Source organism: Gopherus flavomarginatus, chromosome 7 (assembly GCF_025201925.1).
Source record: "Gopherus flavomarginatus isolate rGopFla2 chromosome 7, rGopFla2.mat.asm, whole genome shotgun sequence".
Taxonomy (NCBI): Eukaryota; Metazoa; Chordata; order Testudines; family Testudinidae; genus Gopherus; species Gopherus flavomarginatus.
In genome coordinates this window covers 77,055,440-77,077,977 of record NC_066623.1, presented here as the reverse complement: position 1 = coordinate 77,077,977, position 22,538 = coordinate 77,055,440, and the positions used below count along the sequence as shown (strand labels likewise).

At 39.7% G+C, this 22,538-nt stretch overlaps 1 protein-coding gene across 1 annotated transcript in view; it reads right to left on the bottom strand.

The window, feature by feature from the left end:
• Positions 1-22,538, bottom strand: part of COL11A1 (collagen type XI alpha 1 chain) — a 228,243-nt gene that overhangs the window by 157,453 nt on the left and 48,252 nt on the right. Inside the window, exons 5-7 of the mRNA XM_050963625.1 lie at positions 14,440-14,568; positions 1,305-1,421; positions 582-692 (exon numbers count right to left, since the gene is read on the bottom strand). Of these exons, the coding sequence (XP_050819582.1) occupies positions 582-692; positions 1,305-1,421; positions 14,440-14,568 (357 nt within the window). The remainder of the gene's footprint in view (positions 1-581; positions 693-1,304; positions 1,422-14,439; positions 14,569-22,538) is intronic.

Sequence of the window (22,538 nt, the reverse complement as noted above, 5' to 3'; positions counted from 1 at the left end):
CAAAAATTTCAATTGGCTGAATATCAAAATAAGCGGTTTTAAGCAACAGCAAACCAGTGGTTAGTTTCCCTCTTTGCTTCGGTTCAGTATTAAAATTATAAAAGAGAACTTTAGAGGTCCAGCACATATTTTTCATATAGGAATTGATCCACCACAGCAGAGGTGCAGAATTCTGAGCATATAAGTGTAAGATAAACAGTGAAGAGCGGGATGGAGAGGATGGGAACCTGTTCCTGCTGTAAAGAGAGTAATGCTTCGCTACTCCTGCTGGGTAACAGGCATAAGGCCCAAAAGGGCATGTAGCTAAGTGCCTCATTTGTTGTCTGAGGATTTTACAGCGTTTACTTGAGCAAACTAGAGCCAATTGGAGTTTTGCCCAAGAAAATACTTTAAGTTCTGAGCCTAGTTGTGCGTTATTTAAGTCCCATCAATCAAAGTTACCCAGAGGCACACAGGGAGAAGAGAAGTTTTCTCTTTCTTGTTCTTCCTTTTGTAAAAACAGAGAGTGATTGTGATGTGTTAGCTATTAAAACTAGATTTGTAGAGTAACTTTGCCTGTACTTTTCCACAGTCCTCATTACCTCATTAGCTTCAGTTGTGTGCCTGGGAGCCTCAGTCTGGGAACCCTCTGAAATCCCATAGTCAGTTTCAGTCACGCTATACTCTTCTTGAAATTCATCAACAATATTGGCCTATGTTAAAAAGAAAATGCATTATTAAAAATGTAGAAAAAGGCAACTATTCAGCAGGAATCACTATTTAATCAGGTTATGGTATTAGCCGCAGATGTATTCATCTAGTGGGGTTAGGGCTATTTATGTCTCATGATCAGAGATCTTCCAGTCTTGGCATGGAAAAGATCTTGATTATTTCTTTGCTACCTTTACCCCTAGTTTGCCTTTTGCTGCCGCCTGGTAACTTTTCTTCTTCTTGGATGCAAAATTTTCAGATTTTTTTGTTGTGGCCTTTGTGGGTTTGTTCTTTGAGTTGGTGGCCACTGTCCTCTTCTTTTTGGCTTTGGCTTTCTTTTTCTGAAAAATGTGGTGAAAGATGGAATGGAAAAACATAAATAAAATGAAAAAGAAATGCAGAAAGCATGAATGAAGGAAAAGGAAGCAAAGGAAAAATGAATGCTGTAAGTCTTGATGGCTTCCATTGCTAGGTGAAAACAAATGTTATGGATACACAAGAAAGGAATGAGTGTAAGGAATATGAGAAGTTTGATAAACAGATGACACAAAATGACAAACCACATGACAGAGGACAGCAGGACATCACACAACAAATGGACCAGATTTTGTTACCTCTGTTTGTGTTATTGTCTCCTCGAATTGTGGGGGTCCCTCTGTTACCATGTCAGACTCTTTATAATCTGCTTCCCCATACTCATAGTCATATTCGATTAAATCTTCAGTTGCGTACTACGTTATAAATGGAAAAATGTCAGGCATTTCTATGTTAGTGGCAGCAAACTATATTAGCAGTATTGGAAAGCATCTTAACCTTTACTTCGGAGTAAAGTTTAAGGTGATTAAGGCAGCATAAACAATTCAACGTAGTTATTCATTGAAAAAGCACTCATTAGCAAGATTTCTTATTTTCTTTTTTATAATACAATTCAAAAGTAATGAAAAAGCAAGTACTGGTGACAGGAAAATGAGCTTCTTTATTGGGCTGCACAGAATAGTCAGCTATAATTTGGATTATGGGGAGTTCCCCACTGTCATTTAATGAAACCATATATTTGTATCACTCTCCACATCCCTCTACCTGGAATCCTCTCCCTTCAAGTCCTCTGCAAAGAAGCAGCATACTTCCACAACCTATGATTTCTAGAAATGGTGTTCCATTTCCACTAGTGAATTGTCACATCCTAAAGAATAACATCTGAAAAGGCTGGACTTCCTGAAAAAGATAACCAGAACAGCCATGACAGTGTCATACCATAAGTAGCCTGAATAGGAAAACAGCTAACTTCCTACTCAGGTCAGTGGCCTCTACCCCTCAAAACTGCCCAATGCCTGCATGGATTTGCAGTATGGGGGGGGAAGGTACAAGTACACCTCCTCGAACCCCGCACATCTGGCAGCCATAGATGCAGTCCATGCACTTCTCTGAGACTGAATTCTGCGACTGGATAGTGCCACTAGCAGCACTAGCTATATCAAATATGACAGTGGAGTGGAAGATGAGCTGGTAAATAACATAAATTTCGCACCTTTAAAGGGAGTGGCAATAGATATGCTCCTCTTGTATGCTGAGGAGCTCCTGGAGGCAGCGCAGCTCCACAGTGCTCTCGATGTCAGCCAGTGCCTTAAAGTCACAATTAAATTCAAAGACATGGAATCTTAACTGGTGTAAATTGTTGTAGCTCCATTGATTTAAATGAATCTACAACAATTTACACCAGCTGAGAACTTGTCCCAAAGATTTTAAAAGAGCAATTAGGTTTAGAATTAGCTCTTGTAGTGGCTTGACCATGAACTTAGGATCCAGGAATTCCTGGCTCTACCACTAACTTACTGGGCCAGAACGTCAGATATAATAGAGAGCCACTCAGCACAGCTAAGGAAAGAAGGCAGTTTCATTAAAGTACCTTTGCATTCCTCTGTGCCTGGGATGGGTTTGCCCCATGCAGTAAATCAGAGCAGCTTCCAGGTTGCTAAAAACTCTGTGAGGTTGTAATGCCCACTTAGGAGCTATTATACTGAATAGGGGTTACCAAAGTACAACATGCTCCAGCCACACGTCTGCTCCTCTCAATATAATCCTTATTTTAGAGAGTCAGGAGTGGGTGACAGAGCTCGAGAACCCACAGTTGTCCAGTCAGGGCCACTTTCTGGTCTCTTTGCTCCACAAGAACAGTACAAAGGGGATGGAGCTGTAGCTAGGATCTGCCTGTGTGACCTTAGTCATGTCATTTAGGGGAAAACCTTCCAAGGCTCCCAATGAGAATTTGGCACCTCCCTGCCCTTTGTGCCTTTAAAATCTCTTTTCTATTCTTCGTGTGTCACAGTGTCCCCATCTGTAAAATAAGGAGAATATTCACCAATCTCAGTGGATTGCTGAGATTAATTAATTATATTTATAAAGGGCTTTAAAGATTTATAAAAGTATTAAATGCCATTGTCATTAAGGAATGTATTGAGACTTTGGGAGAAATTGTTGGCAGGGCTAAAACTACAGTCTCTGTATTCCACAATAAGTTACATTATTTGGCCCAAGCAGGGGCGGCTCCAGGCACCAGAGCTCCAAGCGCGTGCCTGAGGCGGCAAACCACATGGGGTACCCTGCCGGTCCCTGCTAGGGTGCCAGGCAGGCTGCCTTTGGCGACTTGCCTGCGGAGGTTCCACTGGTCCCGCAGCTTTGATGGACCTCCCGCAGGCGTGCCTGCAGAGTGTCCGCTTGTCCCGCGGCTTCAGCGGACCCTCCGTGCTTGGGGCGGCAAAATGTCTAGAGCCACCCCTGGGCCCAAGATCCTGGTTTACCATCTTATGCTGGCCAGACAACTTGGTATAGTTATCTCTATTACTCCAGAAGACATTTTAATAAGAAGAAAATATAGACAATAGTATGGAACCGATCTTAAAAGCTCCTGAGCCCCTACAATCCCCTTTGATTTGGCGTTTGCCATTTTATCCCTGTCACAATCCTAACTATTCACTCGTGTTTAAACAAAAGTGGTGATGTTCTACTACAATCACCAATTTTGTTACCAATATCTATAAATTTTAAAATCAAAACTAACACCACTTTGAAGTCTCTTGCTTTTTCATTAAATGAAATTATTGTATTGGTAGTTTGCATCTATAAAAAGAAAATACAGATTTTCCTTAATAATTAGGAAATTTCTTACTTAATGGAATATATGGCTGTTTCAATATGGGAAAAAACAAACACCTGTTATATATTTATATGATATGTTGATAAGTAGAAGTGGGAGAATATTTTTAATCTCACAAAACTATATTTCATATTTATGAATAGTACTTTTGAACATACAGCATTGATTTAGTTAGGCCATGAATGTGACTTAAAATTGTTATAATCTGGTGTAGAATGTCCTCTCTGTGGAACATTTTTGTCTTTTTAATCTGTCAATGAGACTTCCATTATCTCAGGTAAACCATGCTTTGACTGCCTCAAGTGAATGCTCCTAATGATGTCACCTACATCTCTACCTCAATATAATGCTGTCCTTAGGAGCCAAAAAATCTTACCACATTATAGGTGAAACTGCGTTATATCCAACTTGCTTTGATCCACCAGAGTGAGCAGCCCCGCCCGTCCCCACCCCCAAAGCACTGCTTTACTGCGTTATATCCGAATTCGTGTTATATCAGGTTGCATTATATCAAGGTAGAGGTGTATTTGCATAGGTTAGGCAATCAGAATTTGACTTTATTTATATAGTACAGAACAGGTACCGTTTTAGACTAATGCATGTAAAAGATGTATGCTTATTCTTCCCCAGTTGCCTTTGAGTTAGGGTCCAATCCTATTCTCAGAAAAATAAATGGAAAAACTTTAACTTTCAGAAGAGATTGCAGAAGTCTGCACATCCCAGAGGTCAACCATGATGGCACTACTTTTGTACAGACAAGGAAGTAATCAAAGGCAGTTGTTTGGGCTCCAATGGCTCTGGAAACACAGCTAGACACAATGTGTTCCTAATGAAGAACAAAACTGATAATCAGAAAGGAAATCGTATTTTCAAGTGTCTAGGAGGCAATTAACAACCACATACAATAAAAAGAAATAAAAACTGCATCAAAAGAGCCCTTTAAAATATCCGTAGAACATAAAGCCATAAAAATGGTTTAGTCATCTTCTGCCAGTGGGTCCTTGACAACTGTACTGGTATGGAAGAAAAAGGTTCTGTTTTCAAGGGAATATAAAACCACAAACTCAGTCACCCCGACAGGCCAGTCAGAGAGAATCAATCATATACATTGCTTCTGCAGCCAAACAACATGGGTCAAATTCATCCTGATGTAATTTCCACTGAAGCCAATAGAGGTACACCGGGGATGAACTATGTATTCATCCAAAATCCAAGGGGACAGATAAACAAAGATGTTTAAAGAAAGTAATATTTCATTAATGAGAATTTGAAAGAAAAACAAATACTGCTGGGAGGGTGTTCATTTTAATAATTGTCCAAAGGAAATATATTAACTCTCTGAAATAAGTATCACAATGAAATAGAGAAGTAAACAATAGCATTGCAATGAAATGGAAAGCAACAGCTCTCACTTCTGTATTCATTTTGCACTTTTAACAATTCAAATATAATTGTATTTTGCTTAGTATTATAATTAACATACAAATGTCAATACGATTGCATTTCTAAAGGTAAAGCTATGCAGGCCTGTGCCAACTATGAGGTTAATAAAATTACAAGAGCGGTTTAGAGAACGTTCTTCATAGGCCACAAACTCAAAAGAAATGTTGACTGAGGAAAAAAAAAATCTGTGCCAAGTATGTTAGTATAAAAAAGGAGCATGGTAAGTAAATTATAAATGGTGCCAGAGGCACAGTTTGAAAAGCCAGACATTTATGAATGAGAACTAGAAAATGCACACACAAAAGCATGGATATGTGAAGGGTTCTGTTGCATCATGCACAATCAACTGGAAAATATTTTACTTTTTCAGATTTATGTTTTATTCCTTTCCACTAATGAAAATGAAACCTTCCTTAAATATGCTCTACTCTCAAAACAACAGAGGCACATTTGGTCTGCCATTGCTATGCCGGCTCGCAAACCAGAAAGTACATAGGTAGATGAGAAATGTGGGGTGTAAGTTTTCCTCCCTGGTGGAGATTAACCTCAAGCCCATGGAGATGCTTGTCTGTGGGCTTTTTGTGATATTACGGAGCCTCAGAAGGGCATTCTGGAGTGGAGGGAAACATGTTAGGAGATGTGGTTAACATGTGGCACACATTAAATTAGATTGTGTCTAGCCCTTATACAGAAAGGCTAGTGGGAGAATTCAGAGACTCCACCCTTTGCACCTTGCACACAACTGCTTCCCCTGTACAACTCTGGGGGTGCACACCACACAACCAGTGGAGGGAAACATGCCTTCTCCCCACTACACAAAGTCATCTACATCAAGAGTCATGGAGTGCACCATCTTAAAGAGGTGTGCCCCATCTTAAAGCGATGCTCCCTGAGGCACAATCCCTCGCTGTGCTCCCCCAGGAAAGTGTGTCTCTGCATCACCTCCTACTAAAGATGCACCTTAAAGATACGATCTCCTCACAAAATGCCCTTTGCTCACCAATGGAAGTGACAACTCACTTAGCAAGAGACGACTGGTGTCTGCCGAGAGTGGAGGGGGCACAATTTAAAAGTTTCCCCCAACAGCTTGAGTTATGCCCCCCCCAGGCATGTCCCCCTCTTACCCTCAGTAGCCCCTCCCTGAAGCTCCCAGGTATTAGCTCCACGGGGAGAGACAGCAGCTCTCCCTGAAGCTCTCCCTAAAGCTCCCAGCTGTTTGCTGCTTCCTCTCCCCATGGCCATAGCTCCCAGCTACAGTGGCTGTCTTGCAGGGAGAGAGCACCATGTGACCGAGTGGGGCCAGCAAACCCTGGCAAAAATCTGGGGGGCAGGTGACCCCCCCACATGTCACCTGTCCTAATTTTGGGTGCCTCATTTTCTGAGTGCTCAGTTTCTGATACCTGGGGCTTGATTTTTATTTCCAATTAACATCAACTGGAGGTGTGGGTATACTGCATGTCTGGAAGATATGGCACTATATGTCTCAATTTGGAACCCAGAAATCAAAGTATACTTAGTTAGTGACTACCCTCGAAAATGCAGGCCCAAGTCCCAAGAATTTCATATTGCATTATCAGTGAAAGTCTGGGCAAAGGGATGTCCCCTCCAACTCTTTCCAAATGTAGTCAGATTTGTACTTAAATATGTTTTTGATGAGAGCAATTTTCAAAGGTTTCATCCGAAAATTGAGAATTCCCTTTTGTCACATCCTACAAGTTTCCCACTTGGTACTTATTGTTCTACCATTCTAGAAAATCAGAAGTTACCCATACATAGATAGATCAGATACAGACGTAGCCTTCAGGTAATCTAGGCCTAAACTATTTAGGATTCATAAATTGTGACCTGTACCCTCAATTTCACCTGGGAGGTTATTGGCAGCCACCACAGAAAGTGAGCCAGAGTTGTGATATGCTTTCGCTGGCACAGTTTAGTTAGATGGCAGGTAGCTGTCTTCTGGACCAATTGGAGCTTCTGAGTGACTTTTGCGGATAATCCCAGAGAACATCTATTGCAAAGGTCTAGCTTAGAGGGAATAACGGTATGGATGACAAAAATGAAGACTGTACATGAAAAGAAGGACTATAATTTTCTTTTCCAGCTATTCCAAAAGAAAGATATTTCTGGCCAGTGATGGAATCCAAGGGTCTAGAAGTATTAATGAATATTGATGATCGTGATTGTGGGTCACTTTGACAATGGTCATGCAAATATCCTCAATTTGTGTAGTGGTCATAAATTTCCCCAGGTACAAAAAAACATCTGTCACAGCTGAGCAACTCACTTCCATGTTGTCCAGGTTGAGCTTTATCAAATGGCTTTCAACTCTGGTGCACACTGGGAAGGCCTGTCAAGGGCTATATATGGGTCTGATGAAAAAGAGACATAGAGATGAGTTTCCTCAGCACACCGGCAACCATGGAGTTTATTCAGTCCCATATTAATTATTATCATTATCTTCCCCAGTGATTTCACTTTGATACTGCAAAGAGGGTGGTAGTGATGTCTGAAGTGAAAGTAGGACTGTCAAATGGGACAACAGTTGGAGCTCAGTACAATAGTAACAGACATTCCAAGCATAATGCAATTTTCTTCTGTTCTTTTCTCTTGCATGGTTAGACCACCAATAGTTACAGCAGAGCTATTCTTGTAATGACTATTGCATATGGGTGTTTTCATAGAAGTCCAATGAAGAATAAAACCTGCTGTTCCTTGATGGGACAAAATCTTTCCATTATGACCTCATGCTTTCTTTACCAGAGCAAGCAGGGTGATTATATTACACAACCAGATTGTCATGCAGCTTCAGTTAAATAGATGCACTGTTTTCTTCATCAAATTAATTTAAGGGGCACCAGAACAGCAGTAGCAGGCAAGACAGATTTTGACTGCAGGAATGGCTTAAATATTCTGAGATGAACCTTACTTTAAAAATGGATTCTTCTGCTGTCAGTCCAGAAATTACTTGGAAGTTTAAAAAAAATTTCTGTCAACTGTAAATTTTTGCAAGTTTTTATGGAAAAAACAACAACCTACAACTGGTGACAGGGGACAAATAATAAAACCACAGCAAAAAGGGCAGGAGTCAAATGAAAAATGAGAGATAGGAATCCATATCATATAACAAAATATTGCAATACAGTCAAATTGACATATCTCTAAAGAGTCAGTGAAGCCTCCTAGCTAGCTAAAGAGGAACAAAGATCTCTCTGAACAATTCAAGGAATATTAGAACTTTATAAAATGAAATAAAATAGTGAAAGGGTGCCAAGCAAAATCAGAGCATTTTAAAAAATCCAACAGATACAAGCACAGGTGGCATCAGTTGTCACCCTAAGACAGATGGGAAAGTTCTAAATGTGATGTACCTAAAAGACAGTCTTTGCATCACTTTGCTTAAGCAATGTGCATGGATGAGATGAAGGTGCCATAAATGAGCAGATGACTATCAGTAGCTACCAAAATACTTATAATGTTTGTTAAGTCCATTGCCTTAAAAAATAGTCTCCATTTTTTTGTTCAGAATTAGAAAGTTTGTTATCTCTACCACTTGCTAATTTAGTTAACTGTAGTTCTCCAAGTATGTATGAAGATCCTATTCTAGATATGAAAATTTGCCTCATCTTATTCCATGGAAAACCAGATCTTCTAATCATCAAAACGCTGAAAGAAGGTAGACTAAAATAACAAGATAAAAAGATGCCTGGAGTCTTCAAGACAGCATGCATAGGTGCCATTTGCATCTTTGCTTCTACGCACATATCACTGAAAGCATACATTTCATTTCTTCCAAAAAACTCCATGAATTTGGGACAGGGCCAAAAGAAACAAAGTAGAACTACTTTTTAGGAGCAATTTCTACAGCACAAGTCAGACAGTGAGATTTATTAGGCTGTGGAATAATCTTCCAAGGGAAGAAGTGAAACTCTCGTAGCTGAGACCAGTGAAGACTAGCCTGGACAATTCACTAGAAAATATACTACAGGGACCAATACAACATTGAGGAGGATGGAATAGATGGCTGAATAGGTCTTTTTCTTCTCTAATTTCTCTAAAGTGGCTGTGGCCAGTGTAATGTGATTTAGCTGGAATTGAATTTAATACTTTTTGATTTAGGGTTTAGGGAATATTTTGACAAAAGACAGGATGATATTTTCAAAGGTGTTTACAAGGAAGTTAGGTGCCCAACTTACATTGAATTCCCAAGGGATTTGGATGCCTAACTACCTTAGGCCCCCTTGAAAATACCAGGCAGAGATTTTTTCTTTCTGGCCCTTTGACATAATCTGGTCCTAATATTGAATCTCTTCCTACCCTAAGTATAGGTTCAGTATGAAGGAGGTTCTCTCAACAAACAGTAAAGTCATTCAGTTATGTATGAAGTTTGCATCACTAATATAACACATGCCCTAGTTTGCTTGGTATCCTAAAGAAATGAGATCTTATTGGAAATTCTCTCTAAGGAGACTGGCATTATTTGGAACTCACTGCTAGAGTAAATTAATCTTATAATCGAATACCGGACTAAAACATGAAATCATATAGAGCAGGTTTTGGTGAAATGGAAAGCTTAAAAAAATCCACATACACCAGAGGATGTGGTCTTTAGCATAAATGGCTAATTTTTCATAGGTATGTCCACAAACACCCTTGTAATATCTCTGAATAGATTGGGCCAGTAGCCCCCTAGCATCTCACCATATTGTACAATCCAAATGTTCTGCTGATGCTGCAATAATCATAGACCCGTTCAGGAGTGTAATGTTTGTTAGGCTTCTAAGGTGAGGGATGGGAAGTACAGAAAGTTCCCCTCTCTTTTCCACTCCACCCTCACCTCCTACAGAAATGCTTTCCTCTCTTTTTCTTTGCTTTTCTCCCTTATTTTGTCTGCTCTCAATAGGTAAGGATCCTCCCACTTCCCTAAGCCCTCCAGTGAAAGCCAGAAGGGAGGTTCCACATAGCAAACTGAGAGTCTCATGGCCTACCTCTACTCCCAACACATTCTAGGCCCATTTTCTAAGCTGTCTAGCCAGCACAGTATCAGCTTCACTTACTTCCCCCCAAAAAAGAGCCCTTATCTAATGTTACCAAATATGCTGTGAACCCTAAAAAGCCCAACTTTCACCATCAAATATGGGCAGGAAACACAATGAGTGTATCTCAAGAAAGAAGGATAAGAATATTTTCTGGTGGATATCAGCAGTCCCAATAGTTTTATTAATGGTGGGCCTGAAGCAACCTGATTTTCTGTTTCAAATGAGATCTAGTGACTCCCCTTTATTTAGAACTTCTAAGAACCTAAGCTGAAGCTATGTATCTGTCCCATCCACTTAGTTTTCATTTGGTTATGGTCCATCTAGGAGATGTTGCTATGGACCCTCTTCATTTTGCAAAATCAAGAACTTTTTTTCTGACAGGGAAAAACAGCTTCTGCATAGTTAGGGAAATTAACATCTGTGTATACTTTATTGGCTTTATGACAGCAGGCCATCACTCAATACTCACCAAGTCTAAAAGTAAAAGATCCCTAATCCACCTACATGTTCCAAGGTACCCAAAACAGCCAAAAACATGCAGCATAATCATCAAAAAGATGGTTGCAATAAACCAGCAGAAATTAATGTACACTTTATGAGCAGAAAAGAACAACCAACAGCAAAAAAACCAGATTAATAGGGAGTATAGAGATTGCTATTAGTAAATCAGCAATTACAGTAATTCCACATATGGAAACAGTAAATTTCAATTTTTATGACATATAGTTTAGATAGTTTAGAACAAAACAAGAAAGAGTAAAATCAAAGTTTCAGCACATTTTATGTTTTACCTCCATAACGGTTTACCCTAAAAGCCACACAGAAAGGCAGCCAGTCTCAGCAACCAGCGAACTTTAAGAGATTTCAAGTGCACAGAAAAATAGTCACACCCCTTACACACTTAAAATATACCATATTTACCAATGTTTTTAGACACTGTAGTTATTTTCTGGACTAAACATAGAGAAAACTGGTGATATCTTGGATACTGGTGCAGTAACCATTGGCAAATGAAGATGTTTTAATGGTGATTCCTGTAAAGTAAGACTTCAGCTGGCACTTGCTAGAAAAGAAAAGCTTTTCAAGTTGTGAAAAAAATTAATTGGGAAATTCACTATCCCTTTTCTAGTGCCAAAATATTATGCAAGAACTGTGTGTGAAGATTCCAAAAGGTAAAGAAATTGATAAAAAAATACATCTTTAAACCCAAATTTTCTTTTGCTTTGAGCATTAATCCTACACCTCTCTCTCTTTTTTGCTTCTAGTTTAAAATAGCATTTTAAAAAAATCTTTGCTGAAACAGTCATTCAGAATCAGCAACCAATAAATCTACAGACTAGAGCAGAGTCAAACTCTTAGGTTAATCATCTGAGACAAATTCAAAACTGATATTCCAAATCGCTAGTTGTAAAAGAGCAAATGCTTCTTATGCTGTAGAGGTCAAACAGTGGTCACAAGTAAATTCTCAGGGTCACTTAAGGCCTACATCTTCTTAACAGATATTTGCTCTTCAGACATTTCTTCCAGTGGTCTACAAATTCATCTGTATTCCCAGGTTAAATCTTCCTGTTTATGGACAACTCAGGAGGTTTCAGAGAAGTGTTAGTGAAGAAACGTGTGGTATCAAATTGAATGAGCTTTAATTTTCTAGGTGCAACGGCACAAACTTCATTTACCCTATCCCCATTTCAGGTTCTCTTTCATGGAATACAGATACTTCCTGCAGTCTTTGTAGTTGATATTGGGGACATATATTAAAGTACTCTACAAGTGCACACTTTTGTCTATTTCTGCTCTGGTCAAAGTATCAGTTCCTGTAACTATGTCCTGCAACATACTCCTGACAAATTCTCTTCTATATCTTCTAACAGTACATACCTTAGTTAGGTTTGGCCAATTTTCTGAATCTAGATTTAATCTAGGACTGAAGCCAGGCAAGAACTGTTGGTATGAAAGTCATTTAATCTCAGCAATAGCATTGCTGACTTTCTATGACTATTTCAGATGCCCAATAATACATTTTAAAAGAATCCATGGACTTTACTGGGACTTTTCACGCGAGCAAAGTTGCATGTCTGAGCCCTTGTTTGTCAATGGATGACCATATGTCCTTTTTAGTCACTAGCAGGACTCCAGCACTAAATGGGCAGCCAGAAGTAAAAAAATTTCTTTAATTTTTTTAAGTTTCTGTCCCTTGAATTCACTTTAAAATTTCATGTTACCAGTTTTATATTATGAAAGTTACATTTTTCTTTTTAGACATACTGCAAAACCTTCAAGGATCCAGGAATGCTTGTTTATTTTATTTTTAATTACCAAAGCGTGAATGAGAGGCCTTAACAAAAGCAAATGAACAAGACATCAAACTCGGAGGGCCTGATGCAAGGCCCACCGAAGTTATTGAAAGGACTCCCACTGACTTCAGGGGGCCTTGGACTGGGCCATAAATGCTGCATTAAGTGTTGAACAAGTTTAAAGTCTCCACTGTGTGCTCAAGTGGAACAGTGCAAAACCATTTTAAACTGTATGATCCTTTCTCAATTTACTGGATTATGTTTGGCAATCAAAGGATACACTAAACATATATCTACTGTGTATGATCACTGACGTAACTATACATAAGTGTACATTCATGTAGGTAGGGAGGGAGTTATAATAAAAGGTTTTATACATCTGTACAATCTACAGGTGAATACTATCTCCCAACAGCTGCTGCTGCTGCCTACAGCCTCCAACTTTTAGCTGTGGCATAGTATATACATAATATTATGACTGTGGGCAAATAAAACAACAATTTTATATTCATTCATGATTGAGAGCATGCACATGCTACCCTGGGCACTGCTTCACATGGCAGATGTTACATCCCTTATAAATGATGTTTTATAATCTAATAATTCAGCAGCAGCCACACCCAGTAGGAATTCACACTCTAGATTTAGGTCTTGATTATACATGTGACTTCAGCAGGGCACTTGTGGGTGCACGCAAGACACATGGCTGGACTGTAGACCTGAGCCGGGGGAAAAAAGGCAACTTGGTGGCCATACTAGTCTTAGTAAGGAGCAGATTCTGCTTTGGAGGTTAGGGTGGTGGGGACGCAGTGCACTTTTCTATGGGAAAATCTGATCTACCACAGAAGCCCGTTCTAATAACTTAAAAAAAACCTAACTCCAGCTCTTCAAGGGGAGCTTTAGATAAGATAAGAGTCTTGTAAATGAGCTCCCTGCTTTCCAGTACTGCCTACAATTCTTCCTTCTCAGGAATGGGTTATTTCTTGGCCTGGAGAGGGAGCGGTGATGTTAGGTGATAACGTTGTTTTGCACATATCTGGCTATTTTTTTTTTAAGTTCAAAGCACAATTCCAATCTGCAAACACACTGAGGATTTGGAGGCTCCAAACTGTAATATGGTGTGTGGTCTCTGATGACTCTTGGGAGGGAAGGAGGTTGTGTTGTCTAATTGTGTTTTTAATACGAATATCTTAATTAATTTAGTCTCAAAATGCACCCAACTAGACTATGTCTGACAGAAACCACTGGCGGGAGGTCAATACATCTAAAATGTTTATGTGCATGTTAAGGAATGAGACTGCAGGCAACTGTAGTGGCTGCCCCAAGAGAACAACTCATTACACTTCTCATTATACTTCTCAGTCACACACCCAGATGTAAGGACATCATACCACTACCTCATTAATCTACCAAGATACCCAATGCCTCCAGAGACCTAATGGACCAGAGTTTCAGCTGGTGTAGCTTCACTGAAGTCCAGGGAGCTATTCCAATTTACACTAGCTGAGGACCCGCCAGCATAACGCAGCTACACAAGCACTCTTCCAGCAGCACAGCTGTAACAGAACAGCTGTGTCACCGTAAGCTTGTAATTGTAGACTTGGCCATAGTGAAAAGCGCCTTAGAAATGCCAAAGATAAACAGGTATTGAGTAGTCACACATACACCTCCCTGTAACCTCCTCCCTTGCATTTTGTCTTTCTTCCTGCATGTCCAGGACAATGAATGCTCTTTAGCTGCAATGAAATGTTCCCCAGGTAATATGTCTCCAGCACAACTGCTAATGTGCAATAAATCCAGTAATACATGAGTAATTACTCACCTCTTCAACTTGAGGTTCTTGAGCTTGAGGCGCATTGGGGACAGGGGAATCACAGATTGGGCTATAATGTTCACAATAGTCATACGCTGCTCTGGGATCAGCTACAATCAATAGCTGCTGGATATCACCCTGCAGATCAGCATAAATAGATTAAATTAACAAAAACAAATATCACCATTGCAGGTCACAGAAGAAAACAGGAAGCATAAAGCATATATCAGATGCTTCATTATATGCATGAAATAACATTTAAATAATCCATAGATGATTTAATTTAAATTTAGACTTTTTTTGCCATTGCCTCAATGAGACCAGGAGTGCATTCTAGAATTTTTTGAACAGCCATTTTAAAATCTTTTTTTCCTCCACTTATTTATTAATGTTTTGGTTATCCAGCCAGGGAGCAAAAAATATGTCATCTAGGTGAAAATCACACACCACTGATGGTAAAATAATCAAGGGAAATAATTTGTGAATAACCAATATGATGAAATATATTTGCATTTAATCCACTTACTGTATCAAAACAACAATTTATTGTCAACATAATACAGTTTTTTTTGTAACTCCAAAGTTGAGGACATGTTCTTGAAGTCTCGTTTGCTGTCATTAAACACATTCAGCTCCCATAACTGCTAATGGGACTTATTAATGCATTTCAAAGGCAGAATAAAATTCCTATGATATCAGTAAAATCATTAAGAAATACATTCTCAACTTATTAGTAATTGATCTGCTTGTAACACCATCAAGCAAATGAAGCTCGTCTTTAATGTTTTAATCTTATTTTTTTATACTTTAATTAATTCACAGTTGGTCCTGCCACTCCATTAGTCTTTATAGTCCTGTAATCTACCAGAGACAACAGATACATATTAGTTATTCATGCTTAAGTTTTCTTGACTTAATTACATTTATTTGTATGTATTGCTTCTGCTATTCTGAATGACAGCTTTACCAAATGTCACCAGATGGATCAGACTGAACAGGTTTCAAACCTCGAGGAGGCTCTTACCTTCTAAACAGGGATGTCTGTTTCCCAGGAAAATCACTAAAAGCGAAGGAGAAAACACAAAAGAGGTTCCTCCTGGCGCTCACGTCTGTGAACTCGAATACTCTCTCAGTCCTCAAAGAGAGACTTTGAGAAGTAGACTTGCTGAAGCAAAGCCACAGCAGTCTCTGAGGTTTCCCTGGCTCCTCGCCCCTGTCCTGCCTGGCTGATGTCAGCATCTCTCTGTGGGGTCACCACCTCCCTACCGCCTTTGACCAATAGTCTGAGGTCCTGCAAAAGGCCTTTGTGATGTCACTGCCACACCCCTCTCTTGCTTTGCTAATGTCCTGGCTCTGGCCAGCCACTTTGGATCTTTGATGATCAGCAGGTAAGTATGCCCAGCGGTCTGTGATGGGATGTTAGATGGGGTGGGATCTGAGTTACTACAAAGAATTCTTTCCTGGGTACTGGCTGGTGAGTCCTGCCCACGTGCTCAGGGTTTAACTGATCGCCATATTTGGGGTCGGGAAGGAATTTTCCTCCAGGGCAGATTTGCAGAGGCCCTACAGGTTTTTCGCCTTCCTCTGCAGCATGGGGCACAGGTCACTCGCTGGAGGATTCTCTGCAGCTTGAGGTCTTCAAACCACAATTTGAGGACGTCAGTAACTCAGAGATAGGTTAGGGGTTTGTTACAGGAGTGGGTGGGTGAGATTCTGTGGCCTGCATTGTGCAGGAGGTCAGACTAGAAGGTCATAGTGGTCCCTTCTGACCTTAAAGTCTATGAGTCTATGAGTCTATTGTTGGTCAGATTGAAGAGCTAGGTAATTTTATATCAGCTGGACTAGCTATAAATCTTTGCTTGAACATTTTATCTATTTGGAAGTGAGGGGACTGGGAAAGTACAACTTCTCAGCTATCATTTTCATGCAGTTTTCACACTTGGTCAGTGGGAACAACTAGTCTAAATTACTAGGATTTAATTCGGGACACTTCCTACTGCCAGCATGAAGCTCCGCATGCAAGCGATCAGCACTATAATTCCAAGAGTTTGTATCATAACTGTACTACAAAACAGAGAATAAAAGAAAAAAGAAGACAAAAAAGCTAAAATCAAACCCAATCATGGTCTCTTTCAATGAGAAATGGAACTACAATAAGTGATATCTGAAAATACAATATGAAATGTACCAAAACAAACATTCTACCAGTTAATACAGAATGTTATTTTCTTATCTAGCCCTGTGTATAATGTGTAAAAACAACATCATACCAGAAAAGACCCACTACTCTGGATAACAAAAATAGAACTGCTGAGAGCCCCTGCAAGAACCATATGTTGATCATTTTTTAAGGCCAGCTTTCTGGTCTCCTAGTTTATTTCTTAATATAATGACACCATTTAAAGTACTTAAAGAAAATCTGCCAACATGCCCACTATTTTCATGGGTTCATTATTCAGGCACAAATATAATCTTGCTGAAATTTAGCATATGTTCTAGATCAAATCCCATAAGTACAATTTTTTTCCTGAAATGGAATTTAGGGTTTTTTTGGTGATTCTATTACTTGATATTTTTTAAACATGTACCTTAACAACAACATTTTATTCTGTTTTTACAAAAATTAAAAAAAAAATCCCCTTACCAGTTTGCTTTTCAAGTTAATAAATTAATATTGCAAATGCAAAATTTACAAAAGAGTTGTGAAAATTCACAATTATTCCAAAGCATTTAAAGTGACTGTAAACCTCTTAATAACTATTTTTTTTCAAATTAAGAGTAGTTGAAAATTTTTCCATGTACATATTTTGGAGAAATTAACAACTTTATACAGTATTGTTTCCATATAAAAGGAAAAGTTACAGAAAGCAACCCCCCCAAATCCTTCCAGCTCTACTCATAACTAAAAAAACCTTTGCTTTTCTACAATATTTACCAAAGCATTTAATATATTCATACAATATTTGCCAGATTGTTTATCATATTATCTGAGCTGATATATTAGGTAATTTGCAGTAACTGAATATGTACCTGAAATCTACATACTTGTTAATGCAAAAAGTTTTATTCAGTGAAACTGTAACTGTCTCGTATTGCATTTACTTCATAGGCTGTCAGGTCAGTTGTCAGAATAATTCTATAAATATTGTTAGAAGTGTATTGATAGATATATCAGTCTAGCAAACAGACATGTGACCTCTCATCCAGCCCTGTCATTGACTCTGTAACATGATCTTGGATAAGACTCTTAATTTCCCTGTGCCTCATTCTCCCTGTGTGTAGAATGAGTCTATTAAAACTTCCTGATCTTTGTTAAGTACTTTGAAATCTATACATGAAAAGTACTATGCATGTGCTAAATATTTATCATAATTATTCTTCAGGTAAACCTTAAAGGTGCAACTTACTCCTGTGAGTGGCTGTGCAAGGTCAGTGTATGACTAATGCCTGAAGCTCCAGTACTAAGTGTTCCTGGAAAGAGTAAACAGTTGTTCTTATGCCCTCCTGTGCCTCCCCTTTCCCCCAGCCAGATCACTACTGAGTGAGAGAAGGGAAGGGGCAAGCTAGAGGGAGCAAACAACCAAAGAAGTCAGTTTTGGTAGGGAGGAACCCAGACAGTTCGAGTTCTCTGAAGACCCTGGTCTTTATCCTGATGGACTCCAGCCAGCACTCTCTTCCAGGGCTGCCCAGAGGATTCAGGGGTCCTGGGGCAAAGCAATTTCGGGAGGTCCTTCCATAAAAGAAAGTTGCAATACTATACAATACTATATTCTTATGGGGGCCCCTGCAGGGCCCGGGGCCTGGGGCAAATTGCCCCACTTGCCCGCTCCCTCTGGGCAGCCCTGCTCTCTTCCTTGGGTGAAAAAAAGGCAAAGACTATGAAGAATCCCCAGTTCAGGTAGCCTGCTGTGGACTACCCAGCTGCTTGTGTTCTTGAGATGCCCATGTAGATCAGCATCCACACTGTGGCAGCTGTTGTGAGTACACCAGGGAATACCTCAGAAGCCACTGTCTATTTAGACAGATAGTTAAGTTTAAGCAAAGCCACTGGGATAAGACAGTCTGTAGGCTGGATTTTGCTTTGCACTGGACTTACACACCACAGAATTTTGGCACAGGACTGTTGTGTAGGACTATACATTTATACAGGACAAAAAGCTCTTTGTTGTTATCATTTGGTTTAGATTCCTGAAAATTGTTTAAAGATACTCCTGATCCACTGATTGCACTTTCCAGCACTGCCCATCTGCCAGGGATAGGTCCACATAAAAAGGGAGCTCAAAAACAGTTAGAGAGCATTCCATTTCTATTCAGGCAGCTATGGCCACCATTCTGAGGTCTCAGGATCCAGTGGTCGAGCCACCCAGGAATGTGAGAGGTGTCAATACATTGATTGATTTTCTGTTTGTTTTACTGAGAATTACGTTTCCCTTTTCTTTCCCTCTTTCCCCCAGTAAACATATTCCCTTTGTGCTAGGAGGTAATGCTCTTTGTATTCTGATTGTCATCTTGGCTTCTTAGAATACTTGTATATTGTACTGAAATTGTCCCTGAAGGCAGGGTTACACCCTCTGTTTATATAGTATCATGAATGCTGGAAGTGCTGTTCTGATACCATTGTTCTAGTTATTACTGAACAGATGGCACCACAGATTGGTCAACAATATCATCCCAACCTACAAGATCAGACTCCACATGCACATTCAGCTGGTACTCCATCTGGCATCTACAATCTAAATGCCTTAATATCATTACAGTAATCAGTCTTGGGTAATATTTTAATAGCCATTTATCTGACAAATATACATTTGTTTTCCGTTTAAGAATTATCCACAAGGAGACTTTGATTTTCACAAATGAATTCATTGATTGTAAATGTTTGTCTTTATGACAACATATTTCAGCCATGTGAACAATCTGTAAGTATTCCATTTTCCTAAACTTTCAAACCCAAGTCCCTAAAGTTTGTCTCCTAATGGCCTCATTTTCAGAAGTGTTGAGTACCCATAATTTTAGCTGAAGTTAACGTGAGCTGTGGGTCATTGATGCTTTTGGAAATCAGACTCTATACCTGTACTTAGGCACCTAAATGATCCCTGTGTTGCGCGATCCATGAATAAAATTTGCAGTCTCATAGCAAAACAATATGAGAGAGGACACAGGAGAAAAGAGTTGCAGAAGTGGAAGGAAATATACAAACCTCTTCCTTCAACAGGAAGAGCAGAGACTGGACTGCATAGTGTTGTTGGTTGTATTTAAAAGGAATTTAGATGAGCTAAAAAATCTAATGGAGGCCCAGAGGAAAGGATGCAGACAGAGTTTACTGAGACAGACAATCTGATTACTATATGCCATTGAGGTTCTCATTCCATTTAACAGTTTGAGTGGTACTAAAGTCACAATTATACAAAATTTCCTCACAATTTCAGCTCATTGCTTTAATTCGGGCAATCCTATCCATGAAAGGATGTACAGATGCTGTGTAAGGAGTTTTCCAAATCCAGAGGTTTGGTGCCTTTGCTTAACCAGGCCTCCCTTCCCTCTTCCTACAGGATCTGATATTAGAGATGGGTAGGAGGACGGTATAAAAACTGCTTTAGTCTGGGTCAGTGTTGATAAACTTATATATAAGTTTTTCAAACATTGTTTAGCAGGTAAATGTCATTACCTCCATTATAGAGGTGAGAAAACTGAGATCTAGGGAGGCTAAATGACATAGCCTAGATCATATAGTAAGACTCCAGTTCAGCAAGCTACTTACACATGTACCCTACTTTAAGCACATGAATAGCTCCCTTGAACTGAATGATTACTGATGTGCTTGAAGTTAGCCATAAATTTGAGTACCTTGCTGAATTAGTGCCTAAATTAGTATCAGAACCAGTGCCTAAATCTCTATGTCAAGGTAAGTGATTCATTCATCTCCACTAACCCTCAACTGTGTAGTGGGAATAGTGATGCTTACATGGCTGCGGACATCTTAATTCCTTTGTACTTGGGGATTTGGTTTATAATTAAAAGCACTGAATCTGATCCAAAGCCCACAGAAGTAAACAGAAGTGTTTCAGTTAACTTCAGTGGTCTTTGACTCAAGCCCATAGTCACAGATTTTCAGATGGGGAACCTAAGATACAGTGAGGTGAAATAACTAACTTGCCTGGATGGCATTATGATTTAGGGGATAAGACGTAGTACTAAGAGTCAACAGACCAGGATTCCAATCCTGATTCTGATAATGAATTATTCTGTAACCTGTGTAACGTCACTGAACCTCTCTAACCTTCATTTCCTTATATGTGAAATAGGGATATTGATATTCAATTACTAACATTGTTTGTAATGGGATCAATAAGTGCACTTTATTATTAAAGTCAGTCACTGGTAAAGATGATAATGTAATAGAGAAGCTTCTTGTTGCCAGCCATTTGCTTAGTCCATGTGGCATTTGGGGGTCTCCTCCCCTCCTAATTAAAGATAACCCAGCACTTATCAATTATTTCTTAGCATGACTAACTGGATGGTAACAGAAGCATAATAAAACTTGCCAGTCACCATATGAAGAAGACCTTAGAAAGAACCACCAGTATCTTCGGTTTTCATATACCAGTAAAGTTATAACAATTCCAAGGTGCTTTTTCAAACTGTTCATCCAGCAGTAGAATCTTCACTAAATCACTAGAAACCCTAAAGCTCTGGATACATGCCAACCTCCTCTAATTAGCTGTTTGACAGTAAAGCCATAGACTCCAAATAACAGCAGTCTAGACAGCCTGGATATTACTATAGAATTTAGAAAAACCTGCTGCAGAATTCATTTAATCTTCCTGCAAAAACCTGAGGGACTGAAGAGTTCTGCTGGCCTTTAATATAATATTCCATACACCAGGTCCATTGCATAATATTAACAGCAAGACGTTTTACTAAAAGCCTGCCAACTTGAAGCACTGTGAAAGCAATAAATTATGAAAGCAATAAATTGTGAAAACAAAATTCTATACAGGCCCAAGTTTCCATAGAAATCAATGTCCTCTTGATGCTGAAAGCCCATATTCACACTAGCATATTTTGAGCTTTAAGAAAAGATTTATTATTCCATAATAATTTTATCTTTGCAACATGGAACAAAGCTGTCCTTCGATCTTACATACAATCGGCTACTCACACACATCCCGAGGAAACGTAGCCACCTCTGGATAGAATGCAGCAATTTCTTAGAGATGGACAGCAATACTACTCAAGACAGGAAGTCAAGGATATCATATGTAATTGAAACTGCTGGGGGGAATTACTGTAGCCCAAACTGGAATTTGTTCTTTTGTCAGTGAGTTTTCAGGAATCCAATTTTATTTCTCATCCAAACATCTGCACCTCACACATTTCCCCATAAACAACATGATGCACTGTCAGTAATGACAGCCAAAAGAATAGTACTATGTGCCCCATACCAAGCACATCTTGTAGCATTTGTTTCTTTGGAGGTCTTCCTCCTGATCAGATCCAACCCTGAAACACATTCTATTATAAGAAGCAAAACTGCATAATATACTTGTAATTTAGTGGCAGTTCCTCTTTCCAGGCCCCAGCCTGAGAAACTCATGAGCAGTAGTGATCTCAAAGGGCTGATGAAAAGAAGGCTCCTTCGTTCATCCAGGATATAGAACAGCAATGGATATGCCCAGTAAATGCTAAACAACACTCAGAGCAGGAGTAGTCTCCCATACACCCACTGCTCAACAGACAGATTAGGGTTGCCGACTTTCTAATCACACAAAACTGAACACCCTGCCCAGCCTCATACCTCTCCCCTTCACTGGGGCCTCTCCCCAGCCCCACCCCTTCTCCGAGGCCTCGCCCCCTCCTGTTCCATCCACCTCCCACCATTGCTCCCTCTCCCCCACCCTCACTCACTTTCATCAGGTAAGGGCAGGGGATTGGAGTGCGGAAAGGGGGTGAGGGCTCTGGTTGGAGGTGTGGGCCCTTGGGTGGGGCCAGGAATGAGGGGTTTGGGCTGTGGAAGAGGGCTCTGGGCTGGAGCAGGGGTTTGGGGTGAGGAGGGGTGAGGACTCTGGCTTGGGGTGCAGGATATGGGGTGGGGCCAGAGATGAGGG